The sequence below is a fragment of the Sminthopsis crassicaudata genome, chromosome 1 (genome assembly GCF_048593235.1).
Source record: "Sminthopsis crassicaudata isolate SCR6 chromosome 1, ASM4859323v1, whole genome shotgun sequence".
Lineage (NCBI taxonomy): Eukaryota > Metazoa > Chordata > Mammalia > Dasyuromorphia > Dasyuridae > Sminthopsis > Sminthopsis crassicaudata.
In genome coordinates this window covers 51,540,730-51,556,058 of record NC_133617.1, presented here as the reverse complement: position 1 = coordinate 51,556,058, position 15,329 = coordinate 51,540,730, and the positions used below count along the sequence as shown (strand labels likewise).

At 38.5% G+C, this 15,329-nt stretch overlaps 1 protein-coding gene and 1 long non-coding RNA gene across 4 annotated transcripts in view; one reads left to right on the top strand and one right to left on the bottom strand.

Moving 5' to 3' along the window:
* ELL (elongation factor for RNA polymerase II) overlaps positions 1–15,329 on the top strand; it is a 128,015-nt gene that overhangs the window by 102,822 nt on the left and 9,864 nt on the right. For both annotated transcript variants that reach the window (XR_012488226.1, XM_074302715.1), the window contains exons 6-8: positions 630–754; positions 5,342–5,441; positions 11,453–11,939. Coding sequence is in view for 1 of the 2 variants with exons in the window: in XM_074302715.1 (XP_074158816.1) it covers positions 630–754; positions 5,342–5,441; positions 11,453–11,939 (712 nt within the window). In the remaining variant the exon portion in view is untranslated. The remainder of the gene's footprint in view (positions 1–629; positions 755–5,341; positions 5,442–11,452; positions 11,940–15,329) is intronic.
* On the bottom strand, positions 3,824–11,654 carry LOC141562727 (uncharacterized). 2 transcript variants are annotated; one of them, XR_012488233.1, is made up of 4 exons: positions 10,748–11,654; positions 10,555–10,632; positions 5,291–5,458; positions 3,824–4,237 (listed from the first exon to the last, which is right to left on the bottom strand). It is a non-coding gene; the product is annotated as an uncharacterized LOC141562727 (long non-coding RNA). The 2 variants fall into 2 exon arrangements; XR_012488234.1 differs by lacking the exon at positions 10,555–10,632 and having other exon boundaries at positions 10,748–11,638.

Here is a 15,329-nt window from a genome sequence, read left to right as displayed (position 1 = left end):
CTAAACACTTCTCAAAAGTTTAATGAGGTAACTTCCTTGGGTAGGTCTGAAACACAGATATTTGGGTAAAATAAACATTTTCTTGACTAAAGGGCAATAATGTTGTGCCTTGACAATACAAATGTAAAACAGGACACTAATACATGTATTTGGGTTTTTATATATAACACTTGCTAATTCTGTCTTTAAAACATTAGTGCTTTGTTAGTTTGTAACCATGAAACAAAAATAAACAAATGTATAGCAAAAAAAAAGTTTAATGAGGGAGATGACATGCAAACAACCTTGTACAAACAAGATATATACATGATAGATTGGAGATGAGCAGCAGAGAAAAGTCACTGACATTAAAGGGGACTAGGAAGAGGTTAAAGGCGCTTTGATTTTAGCTAGGATTTTGAAGAAGCCAAGATAACCAAAAAGCAGAGATGAGGAAGAAGAGTATCAGGTATGAAGGACAGTAAAGAGACCACTGTCCCTGGCCTCTCCAATATGGAGCTTGCTTTCCTTTCTAGAAAATGAATTAGGTTGGACTGGATGATCCTTAAGATTTTGTATTCCCTTTTTGAGGTTTACCCTTCTTCCTCCATGCTCCTCATTCATCTGACTGAGTGCTTCTCTTTTTCTAGGTTGCCAACTTGAGTGCCAAGGACAGCACATACACATTAAAAGATTGCATGTACAAGGATGTTCAGAAGGACTGGCGTGGATATTCAGAAGGAGATCAGCAGTTACTAAAAAGAATTCTTGTTAGGTAACTCAAATAATGTGTCATATTCCTTTGACTATATGTAGGCTTACTCCTACTCCTCAACCCTCACAGTGCTGTCATGTGAACTGTGCCCTCACTGGATTCTGCATGTGCTCCTCAATTATCTGAACCTCTGTGTGTAGCAGAGGCCACGTGCTGGCTGTTTAATTAGGATTTTATTTAATTTAGGTCTGAGAAGGGTAGAAAAAGGCATGCTGGCTTCAGAGGCCTGAACTCAAGCTTGATGTTTGGCTCATATCAAAAGCCAACAGAAAGATATCAAACCTGCAGAATTTGAGAGGAGGGAATCTTCCAGCTAGCTGCACTGGGGAAAAAGGACTGCCGGAGGCCATTAATGGTTTAAGCATAGTCCTCTGCAGCTTGCCTTGGGAAAAGGAACCACTGGGGACACATTTTTGAAGCTTCATGATCAGCTAGATGTTTCCAATAGTCAGAATTCATAGAAATTTCCTTATAAGCCCCTGCTGAGGTTAGAACTGTAAATATTGGTGATCCCATTTTACCAGCAAGGAAATGAGAGAAGGAAACTAATTAGACATAGAAAACTGTTAATAATATTTTATTCCACAATTTCAGGCAGTAGTGCTTTCTAATGGAAGTTAGTGGGTTGCTCTAGTACAACCTATTTCTTTGGGTCTGCTATTAAACAAATATAGTCTTTGCTGCTGCTATTCAGGGGCAGGAAGGATGAGAACCTTTGCTTATCATTCCTTATGAATTTGTACATGTTAATCCTTTTCAGCTTTCTTTAAAGCTGACTTAGAGTCAAATTTTTTATTTGAGTGTGTGTGTGTGTGTGTGTGTGTGTGTGTGTGTGTGTGTGTGTGTAAGGCATGTTAGCAGAGCTGTTAAGTTTGGGCAGTTGTAAGGTGGTTGTAAAGATTAAATGAAATGGATGTGAAAATGCTTTGTAAACCATTTAAGACATCTGTGGTCAGCTTTGTCCTTTTGAGGCATCTGGTGACTCAGTGGATAGAGTGCCATGCGTGAAGTTAGATTGGCCTCAGACACTCATTGAGAGATATTTTCAAACAGGAGTAAAATGGCCCAGCTAGAATCAGAACTGGGAGTAGCCTCCCTTATTTAAACAAGATCAAGGCCTCACTTTGCCATTGTTTCTGTTTGAATCTGGATCACAAGGCAGATCATTTATTTAAACATTTGCTTTGTTACCAAATTGGGGGGGAGGGAGTATCAGCTTGCAAATGATAGAGTACAGTGGGCAGGACAGGAAGGCAAGTTTTGGCTCATTCTGAAAAAGTAGTTCTTAACCAACAGCTGTCCTAAAGTGGGGGCAGGGGAGAAGAGTCCAAAAACAGCCTGGATGACTGTCTGCCTGGAGATGTAAACAAGAAATCCAGAGTCTGCAAAGGCTTGGGCCTGTGGTCTCCACTGTTTCCTGAGGTTTTCCTTACAAAAGATCCCACTCTGCTGTGAAGCCTCCCTCTGGTTACAGAATACTTGAGACTTGTGCCCAAGAGCTTCAAACCAAAGTCAATGCAAAAGCTTTTGGGAATTTACATAAAGGCAGTATTTTCTCTCATCCTGACAAGAAGGTGAAAATTTGACCTTATTTACTTTCTTCAGGCTCATCATTCTCATGATTTTTGGCCAACAAAGAATACAGTTGTTTGTATTTGAGCAATTTCCGTGATCTGAAAACACAATGTGGCTTGGAGATGAGACACTGTTAAAGACCAGCGTCATTTGCAGTATTAAAGTCTCTTTGGCATTTCTTAGGAAAATGAAAACTGGGCTGTTGTAACTAATTTAAACATATTCAGTGCCTTAAATTATAACCTAACTGGAAAATTAAACTGTCCACACAGCCTGTGTGGTTTAAAAAAAAAAAAAGTTGATTCTTCCATGTTTGCTTATGTTGACTGAAATCATGGCATTTACTTAGGGCAACAAATCCCAAATAGGACCCTGAAAGGATATCTTTCTACTGTGTAAATGTAGACTTTCCTGCCTTAATGCAGGCAGCATAGCTACAAGGCAGAAAAAATTATATATATGGGCCTCAGAAATGGAGAAAGGGGCTTCATTGCTTGTCCTGAGCTGTGAGTGTTCTTTATGTTCATTTTTTATGACTTCTGGGTCCTTGTTGAATAGCTCATTTTTCCCTTTTTAGAGCCATCAGTGCACATAGTGAGTATCAGAACTGGAAGGGACTTGATAGATGTTTATTTTATAGGTGATAGAGCAGGCTGAGGTGAAACCATTTGTAGACCACAAGGCAAAACTCAAGATCCTTTTATTCAGCTATACTGATTCTCTTATGCCTTTTTCCTCTCAAGGAAGCGTAGGAAAGTGAATAGAGTGCTAGACTTGTTAGGAAATTCTAGATTTGAATTCCTCATCAGATTCATTGTCTCTAAAATGGATAAAAGAGCACCTGTAAAATTTAACATCAGTTAAAGAGCAAATCAATATAAAACTTAGAAATCTTAAAGGTATATTTCAAAAGAAATATTATATTCAAGTTTAAAATTAAATGAAATGTAAATATTAAATGTTTAAAATTTATTGTTATAGGAGTACTGGCATTATTTCTGTCAAGAATTTATGTGATACAGGGGTGGACAAGCTCCCTTTTCTATTGCCTCTCACATTGTCTCTTTTTGGGTACTCCCTGGGACTAAGATTGATTGTGGTAAAATGATTTATTCTTTCTTTTTTGATTCCTTTATCACATAATCTCATAGACTGTATTATCATATCATAGAGATAAAAATGAGCTTAGGAGCCATCTATTTTAAGTTCTTAATTTTACCATAGAGGCATCTGGCACTCAGAATAAAAATAAATATATCTAAGGAAAATGGAACATGTCAATCTTGAGAAGAGATGTAAAAGCCACCATCCAGAGTATAGTTGGTCAAACAGGAAGTTGAATCATCCTGGGAAGAGTGAATGCTATATTGGTGGTATGCGAACAGAATAATAATAGAAGATAAAAAATAAATAAAAAAGAGCCAGAGAAAGTCCTCTAACCCTTCAAGTCAGACTTCTCTGAAAGAATTTATTCAATGATGTGGACAAAAATACTATAAGTAGACCCAAGGTGTGGGTAGATTTTAATTGGTAAGATCATGTAATCATGATCAGTAAGATCATGGCCCAAGTACAGGATCAGAGTTGGCAGGATTTAGGGACATGGAATATTGGAACTGAAAGACAGCAGCAGTTCTCTCATCTTCGAAGACAGATTAGAGACCTTGTTACTTTTTGTAGTCAGATGAATGTCTATTATTGATTGTCCATATTTCTAGTTTTAAAAATTTTCTAGGTGCATCCAGTAAGTTGAAGAATTGTAGAAATCATGGTAATGATTAGCAGATTGAGGAAGTCTTTCTACTATGGTTATAATGATGAGAGAAGACAATTAACCTGTCTCCCTTTTATTGGATTTTCTTTTGAGGTCCCTCCATGATCCTTTAGGAAAAAGCCCAGAGATCTAAACTAGAGGAATAAAGAGTTGAATTTATTAATCTGGATTGGATTAGTTAACATTAATTAGTAATGTATGAATTCAGTGTTAATTCGCTGAATTCTTTTTTTTTTTCAGATAGTTTTTTTTATTAAAGCTTTTTAAATTTTAAAAGATATGCATGGATAATTTTTCATCATTAACTCTTGTAAAACCTTGTGTTCAATTTTCTCACTCCCTCCCTTAGATAACAAGTAATCCAATATATGTTAAACATGGTAATATATATATATATATATATATATATATATATATATATATATATATATATATATATATATATATATGTGTATATATATATATATATAATCCAATATATGCTTATATATTTATACAATTATCTTGCTACACAAGAAAAATCAAATAAAAATAAGAATAATATAATATTATATTAGATATGTTGTATTGATAAATTGCAAGCAGACAACAACAAAAGAGTGAAAATACTATGTTATGATTCACCCTCAATCTTCTCTCTGGGTGTAAATGGCTCTCTTCATCACAAGATCTTTGGAACTGGTCTGAATCATCTCATAATTCATGAGAAAGGCAATATGGCACGGTGATTAGAGAGTTAGTCCCAGAGCTGTGAAGATAGCTTGGGTTCTGACACACAATTAGCTATACCACCCAGACAAATCACTTAAGCTTTTCTAAAATTCATAAGGTGCAGAAAAGGTGCTGGTCTACTTTAGTAAAAGGAGTCTCCATACCCGAGCATTTCTTATGCCAGTGAAATCACAGATTCAGGCCCTGTGCAAGGAGGATCCCAGTGAATCAGAGGCTTTTCATTGATTGTTGAGTACTCCCGATGCCTAATTTTAACTTTAGCCACATTGAATTAAAAATGGTCAGTCAGACTCCAGAGCTATGTTTTTTCCCTTTGTAACCAGAAAATTTATTCAGGAAAATGTAACTTAAGAGATAGGCAGTCAGCTAATGTATTCAGGGAGCCTCAGCTTTTAATATGTGTCAAGGCCAGGCTCACATAGTCCTAGAAAAAAACAAAACTCAACTCATCTTACCTTCTAGATGAAGAATGCTTTCTTTAAATCATGTATAATTTTGCTTTTCAGGAAACTCTGTCAGACACAGAATGTAGGGAATGTTCCTGGAGACACACCTTCCTCAAGTCCACCACCAAAAGATCCTTTGAATTCCTCATCACCCCCTCAGGTAGGTGACCTGAAGAGCTAGAGACAAATGTTGGTTTAGGGAGGCTGCCTGGACTAATGAAAGGAGGACTGGACAGAGTCAGGAGAAAGAGCTCTAAGAGGAGGGAGTGTCATGGTCATTTATCTAATTGTATGCAAAGGGTTTCATAAACCTTGGACACTAAATTATTAGTTAAGAAAAGTAGTTGTGGCAAAGAGTTGATTTTGGGATCAGGGGATCTGGGATAGATGACCTTGAATTTAACCTCTCCAAGATTCAATTTTCTTATCTCTAAAATGTTAATAATATTTTCTATGTTATAGATTTCATAGGGTGGTTAGAATCAAAAAAGATGATGTATATAAATCACTTTAGTTCTTTCTTTTAAATTATGAAGTACTTTACAAATGTGAGCTATTATTTCTGGTATAGGGTTTTCCATAGACATTCCCATAGACATCTTTGTACTGTCCTTAATTAAAAAATCTTTTGAAAAAAATAACCTCGCCAGACCATGTCAGAAAGAGAGATCTGCTCATTTCTGGCAATTTGTGTTAATTGAATTGTAACCGTAATTTGAGTATACTATAGAAGACTGTGATCCAACATGGTTGCAGAATGGCCATATAAAAAGTTAGATTTTGACCATAATGACAATGAAATGCTCAAGCTGTACAAAATGCGGCTTAATGTTTGGAACAAAAAACACTGAGGGATCTGCAGAATCCTGTGGTGATAAAATTATCCCTTCAATACCAGTATGTTACTGGATTCCCTGCATTAGGGATTGGGGAGAGATGCAGAATTAGAGAAAATTATGCTTCTCTCAAGAAATTCCCAATCTGGTGGAGAGGGGAGATCACACAGACAATTAGAGCCACTTCTGGCAATACTTAGATTTGGTCATTTCTAGAGCTTCAGGTTGGGACTTACAGAGCATATGCCTATAATGAATATGGCCCTGCTAATTAAGTTCTTTGAAGGTATATACTTGCCTGGAGTTAGTCTATTTTTAAAGGGTTAACTTCCTTAGAAAATTTTTGTTTCTAGTTCTATGTTTCCCTTCCTTTCCCTCTCCTTCCTCTCCCCGGACTTAAAATTTCATAGGTTTAGGGGATTTCCTTTATAGAAATTGCCAACACTGGTTTTATTTAGCTTGAATCTTAGAGTACAATTCCCAAGATAAACTCAGAGACTTCTGTGAAGGACTTTGAATATCAAACAAAGCGTTTTTATGTGATCCTAGAGGTGATAGGGGAGCCACTAGAGTTTATTGAATAATGAAGTAATAAGATGTGATCTTCTATTAAAAATGAATTTGCCAGCAGAGTGATTTTTGGAGTGAGAAAGACTTAGAGCAGATAGACCCTTCAATAGAGTATTGCAACAATCCATGCTAGAGATGATGAGGGTCTGCACTAGAGTGGGGGCAACATCAGAGGAGAAAAGGGATGCTGCACAGGTGAAAGTGACAGGCCAAAGTTAGAGATTGGATATGGAGCAGTGAGAAAAAGTGTGTGCTAGTGATCACATGCATGTTTTAAAAAGGACTTTAACCCACAGTTCCTACCCTTTATCTAGTCCATTATTCTGTTCTGTTTCCTTTGAATGAGGTTAGGTATTGAATTAATGCATGTTGAACTCTTAAAACTTCATCACTGCACAAATGTCAACAAGACAGTCCTAGTTTTGACCACAGAACCCAGCAGAACCAACATTCATGTATCAATAGATAAACATTTATTAAGTAATCACTGTGTATAAGATAAAGAGCTAGGAAATTGGGGAGAAACAGAAATGAAAAAAAAAAAAAAAAAAAAAAACAAGATAGAAATGAGCTTTGGGCTCCAAGAACTTTTCCCATAGATATGTGATAGTGATGTATGTATGTTTCTTTAGCACGGGGCTAACCAGGTCACTTCTTCCATGATTAGATATGGACTATTCTTGAATAATGGAGGGTAAAGACTTCACAAGCAGCTCCAGCCTAGCTTTCTAGCCTTATTACACATGATTCTACTTCATAAACCACACATTTTAGTCAAACTGGCTGCCATCCTGCTCCTCACATACAGCACCTCTTCATCAGATGCCACTGGGTCTTGAAAGTGACTCTTCTTAGATCTTTTATTTGCCTCTTAAAACCCCTCATTTTCTAAGACTCAGTTCTTGCACTAGAAATCCTCTTCCTGGAACTTTTCCTGATCTCCATAACTTTTAGTACTTCTCTTCCCCCTCCTTCCCTCCAAAAAAGATTTAGCTTGTTGTACTTATTTGGCATATATTTTTATATATTCTATACAGCAGAATATGTCATCTCCCCCCACAGAATATTAGTAGGGTCCTGAAATTTAGGGGCTTTATGGCACAGGTCCTGGTATAGATTAGGCACTTAATATATATTAGTTTATTGATAGATGTAAAAGTTTACAAAGCCATATATGAGCCAGATTATTTGAAGGTTGTCATTTGACTTTAATGACTTTAATAGTCTTCAATGTTTCCCAGGTCTTTTTGGAAAGCCTTCATAGCCTGGCTTCAGCTTTATTTCATAATACTTGCTTCCATAGCCATATTAAAACTGTTAAATGTTCCATCTCATTTCTGTCATGCACAAGCATCAATATATTCTTCAAATGCATTCTCCTCCTCTTTCTCTCTGCCTTAGAATTAGCCTGATGCTACTTACTTTGTGCAGTAATGCACCCTCCTTCCCTAAGTTCTATCCTGTGCAAAAAATACCAAAACCAAAACCAAAAAAAAAAAAAAAATCCAATCTTGTAAGGATGGAGTTACCTTTGTTCTTGTTACTTCTCTCATTACAACCCTAATATATAATACAGTCTTGATAAATGTTTGCTGACTTGAATTCTGTCTGCATTATACTGATGAAGAAAGTGAGTTTTTAAAAGGCTTATTAGTAGTTCTGATGGTCATATAGTTGTTGAATGGCAATCTCTGGATTTGATTCTGTGTTTTCTGACCCTGTGTCTATTGTTGTTTTCATGCCACTGTCCTGTTTTCCATTAAGAGTAGAATTAAAAAGATAAGAACATAAGAGAGGAAAGCAGAATGCAGTGAGAAATTGTAGAAATTAGCTAAATAAGAAACTACTTTTATCATGGAGGATGTCAAAGGCAGCATCCAAATTGAATCTTGAAGGAAAAGGTGGATGGACTTAAGCCACTGGTGATGGGATAGCCAGTTCATTCCAAGCAGCTCCTTGAGCCAGAGGCATAGATGCTTTTAGAGAGGAAAGGATGGAAAGCAAGGAGTGTAGTGAGTCATGTCATTTGGCAAGAATGCAAATGAAAGTCAACTCAGTGGTGGCACCTTATTTCCTTGGTCATGAGTTTGAGTCATTTTCTTAGTATAAAGTCCTCATCCAAAGAATGGAAACTGGGAAACTGGTCCTTGACTGAGTCAGAGGATCTGAGGAAGTCTTGCAGACTATAGATACACCATCGGCACCATAGATCTTCTTCCCCTTTTTTAACCAGAATCATAGATAGCCATGGGATTTAAGTTTTGTGTTGTATTTTGTTGATGTCATTATAAATATCTGGGCTGGGATTTTGGATCTAATTCTACTACCTTTTGACCTTAGCTTCTCTGGCCCTCAGTTGATGTCTATAAAATTGTGATAATTCTGCCAGTTCCCAGAATTGTGAATACAAAACACTTTGGAAAGTGAATGCTCTTCCAATCAACTTTGCTTTTTATCACTGCTAAGGGATTGCTGGAGGAAAGGAAATTTTGCTTTTCTCAAACCTGAACTTGAAGTTGGGAGATGTGGGCCTACAACTTATGATTCCCCTCCCTGGGTACTCCTCCCACACTCCTCTCTTCCCTCCTCCCTTTGTGCAATGAAAGGGTGGACATCTCAGAGATCCTTTATAGCTATAAAATAGGTTTCATTTCTGTGGTGCTTGCTAAGCTGCCAGAAAGGAGCCTTTGGGGATCTGTATTTGTTCATATACAGAATGACATACAGAGTTGACCATCTGTTGAACACCAAATAACCTTTCCCCAACTCTCTTTGATAAAGGTTGTTTTTGTTTTTAACACATATTACTAACAGTGATGTAAGACCATGATCAAATGACACTGTTGATTTGAATAATTAGCCTTTTGTTCATTCTATGGTCCTAAGTGATTAGAGCTTTCCCTTTTGTACTTCCATATACAGTCCTGAAATGGTGCAGAGATTGTCTTGTGGGCTTTCCTTTTCTTGGTTAGCATTTCTTTGCTTGGTCTCTTTCTGGGGTTTTGCCTGTGTTCTCATATAGACAAAAGCTAAGAGAACAGACCCTGGATAACTAATTTCAGGCATGTTTCTCTTTGCTCTTCTCATCTCCATACCACCTAGACATTCATTTTCCATAGAAGCAGGTAATTAGCCTTTCATGTGCCAATGATTGCTCTCTTCCAGATTGGATCCACATATAGTGCCTTTGTCCTTCTCCTCCCATGCAGAATTTGGGTTCTCCTTACTAGGAATTCACTCTTCATTCATTAGGATGTGGTGCTGCAGGCCAACCAACCAGAATACATGGTCCATTAGAGCTTATATAAATGGATGTGAATTTTATCTGGTTGCTCCAGACCTTTAGTCTTACTGCCCTTCTTGTTGTCTCATTGAGCGCATATAGTCCTGGTAAAAGTGATGACTTGGGGTAGCTCTGAGGTACAACTTGTGGCCTTGTGCCAAGGACTTTAGTGCCCTTAATTTTAAGCCACTTCATACTAGTCATGCTAAGAACCTTCAGGTTGTTGTGCTCTGTTCCCATTGGAGCCCAGGATAAGGCAGCACCATGGTATTTTTGGATTCCTTCTCACCTTTAGATATGGAATGCCTATCAGTCAGAGAAGTGGTATAATGAGAGATGAATTAGCTTTGTCCTTCTGATTACTCCTTATCCCTTGGGGCCTGGAGTAGAGAAAGTATTATTCTGGAATTGAGAAGTCCTTGGCATTGATTTCTTTTGCCTTCAAATAGAATTCTTAAATCCAGATGTGCTTTGTGAAGATGAACAAATGCAAGTGTGTTTGCCAAATTCTTCACTTTTTCACCAGTAACTCATTGACCATTACCCAGATTAGAAAAAGCCTCACACTGGCCTCACCATCTTACCTGTGCTCAGCAGCAGCATTTCAGAATACCAAGGCTCTCCGGCCCACTGGAGACCATTCTTTCAAATGTGGATACGATCTGGAGGGGAAAGAGATATCCAGAGGAAACATGGGCAGAGAAAGGGGAAAGGGGGAAACCTAGTTTCTGCCCAAATAATCCCTCAAGGTGTTTTTTTTGGAAACCAATTCCTCACCTGATTTCTCGAGAAGTCAGTGCTCAGTCCTTTTCTGTGACAGTGCTGATAGAGTAAGTCTTAAGTGAGAACAGAGAAATTCTCTAACAGTTTTGCTTCATTGCTTCAGGTTGAGCTGATTCATCTATACTTGAACACCTGTTGAATCCTCCCTGTCTCGTTTCCTAAATTACCAACACTATATCACAGTGCCACCTCGTGGCTCTATGGAGAATTGCAAGCAGGGTTCTCCAAAATATACTTAAGGTTAAAGAGTAGCTTCTGCTTTTAATTCTTAGATGATAAGACTATAGACTGAGAACCACTAAGGATTCCATTTCATTAAATACCTTGATATTATAAACAGACATGCCTCTGGCAGATCAATTAACGTAACATATTGCATGTGTATGTTACTGGTTTTCAAACTTTATGCTGTAATTACTAAAATGCAAGTTCATTTAAAAATGCTACTGAGATTTACAGCAGCTTTTTGTCATCATTCATTTTCTCAGTCAAAAAATGAAAATCAATAGGATTTGACAGTTTAAAAAATACAAAGGTTGGGAACTGCTAGACTAGATCTTCCTAAGATCCCTTCCAAAGCTAACAACATTCTATGAGTTGATAAGAATCTGTTGGGATCCTTTTGAAGTGTTATCTAAAAGGTCTACTACTCCACTAACTCCTCTATTCTTTTTAAAAAGAAACTTTCTTTGTTCTCAGAAACGATCTCAGCCACTGGATTTCATTGACCCACTAGCAAATAAGAAGCCGAGGATATCTCATTGTACTCAAAGAACTCAGCCCACTTTTAATGGGAAACTGAACTCTTCTAATGGGAAGGAAGTCCCTTCGGCTCCTGGCCCAGCTTCTGTGGCCAATTCAGTGAGCTCTAGCTCCCACCTCCCAGTCTTGGAGCTCCCCCGGCCTCATGACCCCCTCACTGATGTCAGCAATGACATATGTCACAATGGCAGAGACTGTGAGAATGCCGAGGCCTCTGAAAGCCTCAGTCTCCCTCCACTGACAGACTGTCCCCAAACCAGCAAACACAGTTGTGCCTCATGGCATATGAAAACCAAGAAGAAATCCAAAAAGCACAAAGAAAAGGAGAAGCGAAGTGAGGAGAAACATAGAGAAGAGAAGCAGGATTGTGAACTCATGAAGAACTCCGATCCTAAGATGAGTGGGGCTCTGCAGGAAGGCACAGGTAGGTGTCCATTGGGCAAGCTGTTGGCCTTGGGTGGCAGGCAGAAGGACTAGTGAGGATGGCCTCCCTTCTGGAAAGGCCTTAGTGACCATAAAACAATCATATCGTGTAAGGAAATATCTTATCATCCTCTACCCCCCAGGTTTTGGTGCCAGCAGTGGCCATAGCTAACACTTCTCTTGTGAGCCTGGATGAGGATATGCATGTGATGGGGCTCCTCAGTGAGACAAATCATTTGATTTAAAATTGCAAGCTGCAGCACTCAGTATAGTAGAAAAGGGCAGTGGGGGTGTTTTTGGAAAAAAGACCTCTGGTATATCCATATTGTGACCTTGGGCAAACAAACCTTCCTGGGGATAAGCTTCCTTCTCTGTGAAATAAGAGAATTGTGTTCTAAATTCTCCAAGGTTCTTTCTAATTCTGTCCTTTGAATCTTGTAACTAGAGTTGTAAAAATTTTCCTGAAACAAATGAAAATGGCTGTTTTCTTCTATCATCAGGAGGAGAATAAGGAGAGTGATAATAGGTCTTTTGGGAAGAAGAGAAGATCTGGAATGAATCAGCATCTTGGGCTTGGATGGGAACTTGAAAATATCTAGTGCAACCCTAAAACATGAATCCTTCTTTTAGTTTGCTCTCTAGCCAGGGTTTATTCAGCTTCTCCTTGAAGATCACCAGGGATGGCAGCCCATCTGTTGTTGGATGGCAATAATTACTAGAGTTTTATCTTTGTTAGCCCCCCCCCTCCCCACCCCACCCCTAGGTTGTAGCATTTGGCCTGGGAGGCTAGCATGGGCACTGAGTAGAACTCTCCTCCAGAGCTCAGAAAGTTGCCTGTAGAAGCTTCCAGGATTCCTGGGAATATCACTGAGTCAGCAGTGTCATGTGCTCCTTCAAAAAATGGATGGGATCTTAGACCCAGAACTTGGGCAGAACTGGCCTTTAGTATAGGGTCTTTCTTGGAGGCCAGAAGAGGGTGAATCATGATTGTGAGATCAGAAACCAGGCCATGGAAGGGCAGGACAGAAGAGGTGTTTGTCTTGAGGAGAAGATATTGGGAGAGGCAGGGGGTAGGGGTAGGGGTGGGGAGATGGACGACCCACAGATAGGTATTTAGGTGTCTGTAGGTTTTACGTAGACACTGTCTTCAAGGACCTGATGGGAAAGAATTTAATAATCTCCTGTTTATCTAGAGGGCTAAATTGGGAGCAGTGGAGGAAAGTTGAGACAAGTAGATTTCAGATCTTAAGGGGAAAAAAACCTGAATGAAAGTGGAATGGGGCAGCCTTTAGGAAGTGAAGTAGACACCATTGCTGGACTGATTGTCAAGGATGTTGTTGATAGAGGTTTGCTCAGTTATGTACTGAATTTGATTCCCTTCAGACTCTGAGATTCTCTGAATTTGTAAAAGGAATGGGTTCTAAAGGGTACAAACGTTGAATAGTCCAAAAAAGCTGTTTTTTTAAAGAGTGAAGAAGAGAAGGAGCACTTGGGGAGAGGGACTCAGTGAGCCAGAGGCTGAGCTGTGCTGATTTATCTGCTGCTTCTCTTCCTTTCCCCTTTTAACAATTTATTCCTTTAGATTGTAGTGTACATTTCCTGACCTCGTCATTTTGGGGTCCAGCCACTTGGCCTGCTTGCTGCTCTTCATGCCAGCATTCCATCCCTGGTCTCTCTCTCTCTCTGCCTTTGTACAGAATACCCCCAGCCCCACCACATGCCCTTTTTTACTCCTGACCTCTGGAATCCCCTAGGTCCTCTTAAAATACTCCTTCCCCGCTTCAGGATCAGCTCCAGGGCCACATTCTAGGTTCTCCTCCTACCTCTTCTGTTCTCCTCTCCTCATACTTTGTCTTTTTCTGTATAGGTTTCTATGTTTATTTATATATGTACATGAAAGCTTCTGGAGATCATTTGCCTGTTATCTTGGCATCTCAGCTTGGAACTTGGCCTATATGTTTACTGTATCAAGTTTCCCTTCCCAAAGATACAGTAAGGTGTTCTTGCATTTGACATAGACATGTTTAAGAAGACTTACCCTTTCCAGAAAATACTGGCATCTCAGAAGTGTCCAAATGAAGCTCCATTTGAAAAACTTATGGGAGAAGGGTTTTTGAGGTAGGGCTGTCCTGGAAAATTTTATAAAAGTAGGAGCCCTAGGAGAGTTGGGAAGCTTTGGTTCTGGTTCCAACTCAGAAATTAACTCATTAGCCTTTGCTTCATCTGTAAAATGAGTCAATTGAACTAGCTGATCTTTATGGTCCTAAAACTGGTACTAGTCTGCTGTCATTCCTGTCTAAATAAAATACTATTACCTTTTTTATGAAAAAAGCAGTAATTTTCATAGAGCACTGGATTTAAAATCAAAAGATCTGGGGATGATCCTTTATCTCTGTTCCTCATGTAATATGTTTGATCCTGGGCAAGCTTTTTTCTTACTTTGGATCAGTTTTCCCTCATAAAATGATTTTCATTGAGATCCTGTGTTCCTATGAAATGTTTTTTGATTTAGCATTTTACCTCCCTGGGTTGTATAAAGGAAGCATGTTTCTTTATATTACAGAGCAAATTGGAGTTCTTGGTGATTCCTAGTAGCTACTTCCTTATTGTTGCCTCCCAGGGTGTACATATACAGCCACTGCCCCCAGGTGGATATTATATGTATATAACAGTGCATGTAAATGTCAGCTATTATCAACATTATTATACTAGCCGAGGAGAATTTGTAATCTCTTAAGAATTGGTATATGAATATGTGACTGAATGGAAAGCTTTGGAGCCTCAGGAAGAGAAAGAAGCATTTGATTTTTTTTTTTTTTTATATATATTGATGCCTTCCTTCATGAACTTTTCTATGTTAATCATGAAACCAAGTGACCCAGGGCCCACAAGTTGTCATAGAAATGTAATATTCTATCCTCATTGATGTGTTGTGATTTAGTTTTAGAAACATTAATGTTTCTAGTAAAATACTAGATGAAATAGCACTTGAGTTCAAAAAATAAATTACATGAGTAAATAATAAGGGATGTGGTATCATCATTCATCTGAGAAAAAATCCCATTGATTCTAAACATTTATAAGCCATCATATAAAGCTTATTCCCTATTCTCTGATTTTTTTATCTGTATCTCCTTCAATTTTCTCACCCCAAAGTTTGAGCCAAATGCTATCTATCCATTAGGTAACTAACTTTGCTTCATCCTAAATCTGTACTTCTTCCTATCCTTTATCTTCTAGCTTTTACTGAAACCTGCCTTCATGCTTGTCCTTGATCCTCCACTCCAGTGAAGCAGCCTCTCTACTCCCCTTTTCCAGTGCTGATAGCACCTTCCCCTCATTCCTCTCTGTTCACTGGTCAAGATGAAGGAATTGGAATACTCCTCACTCC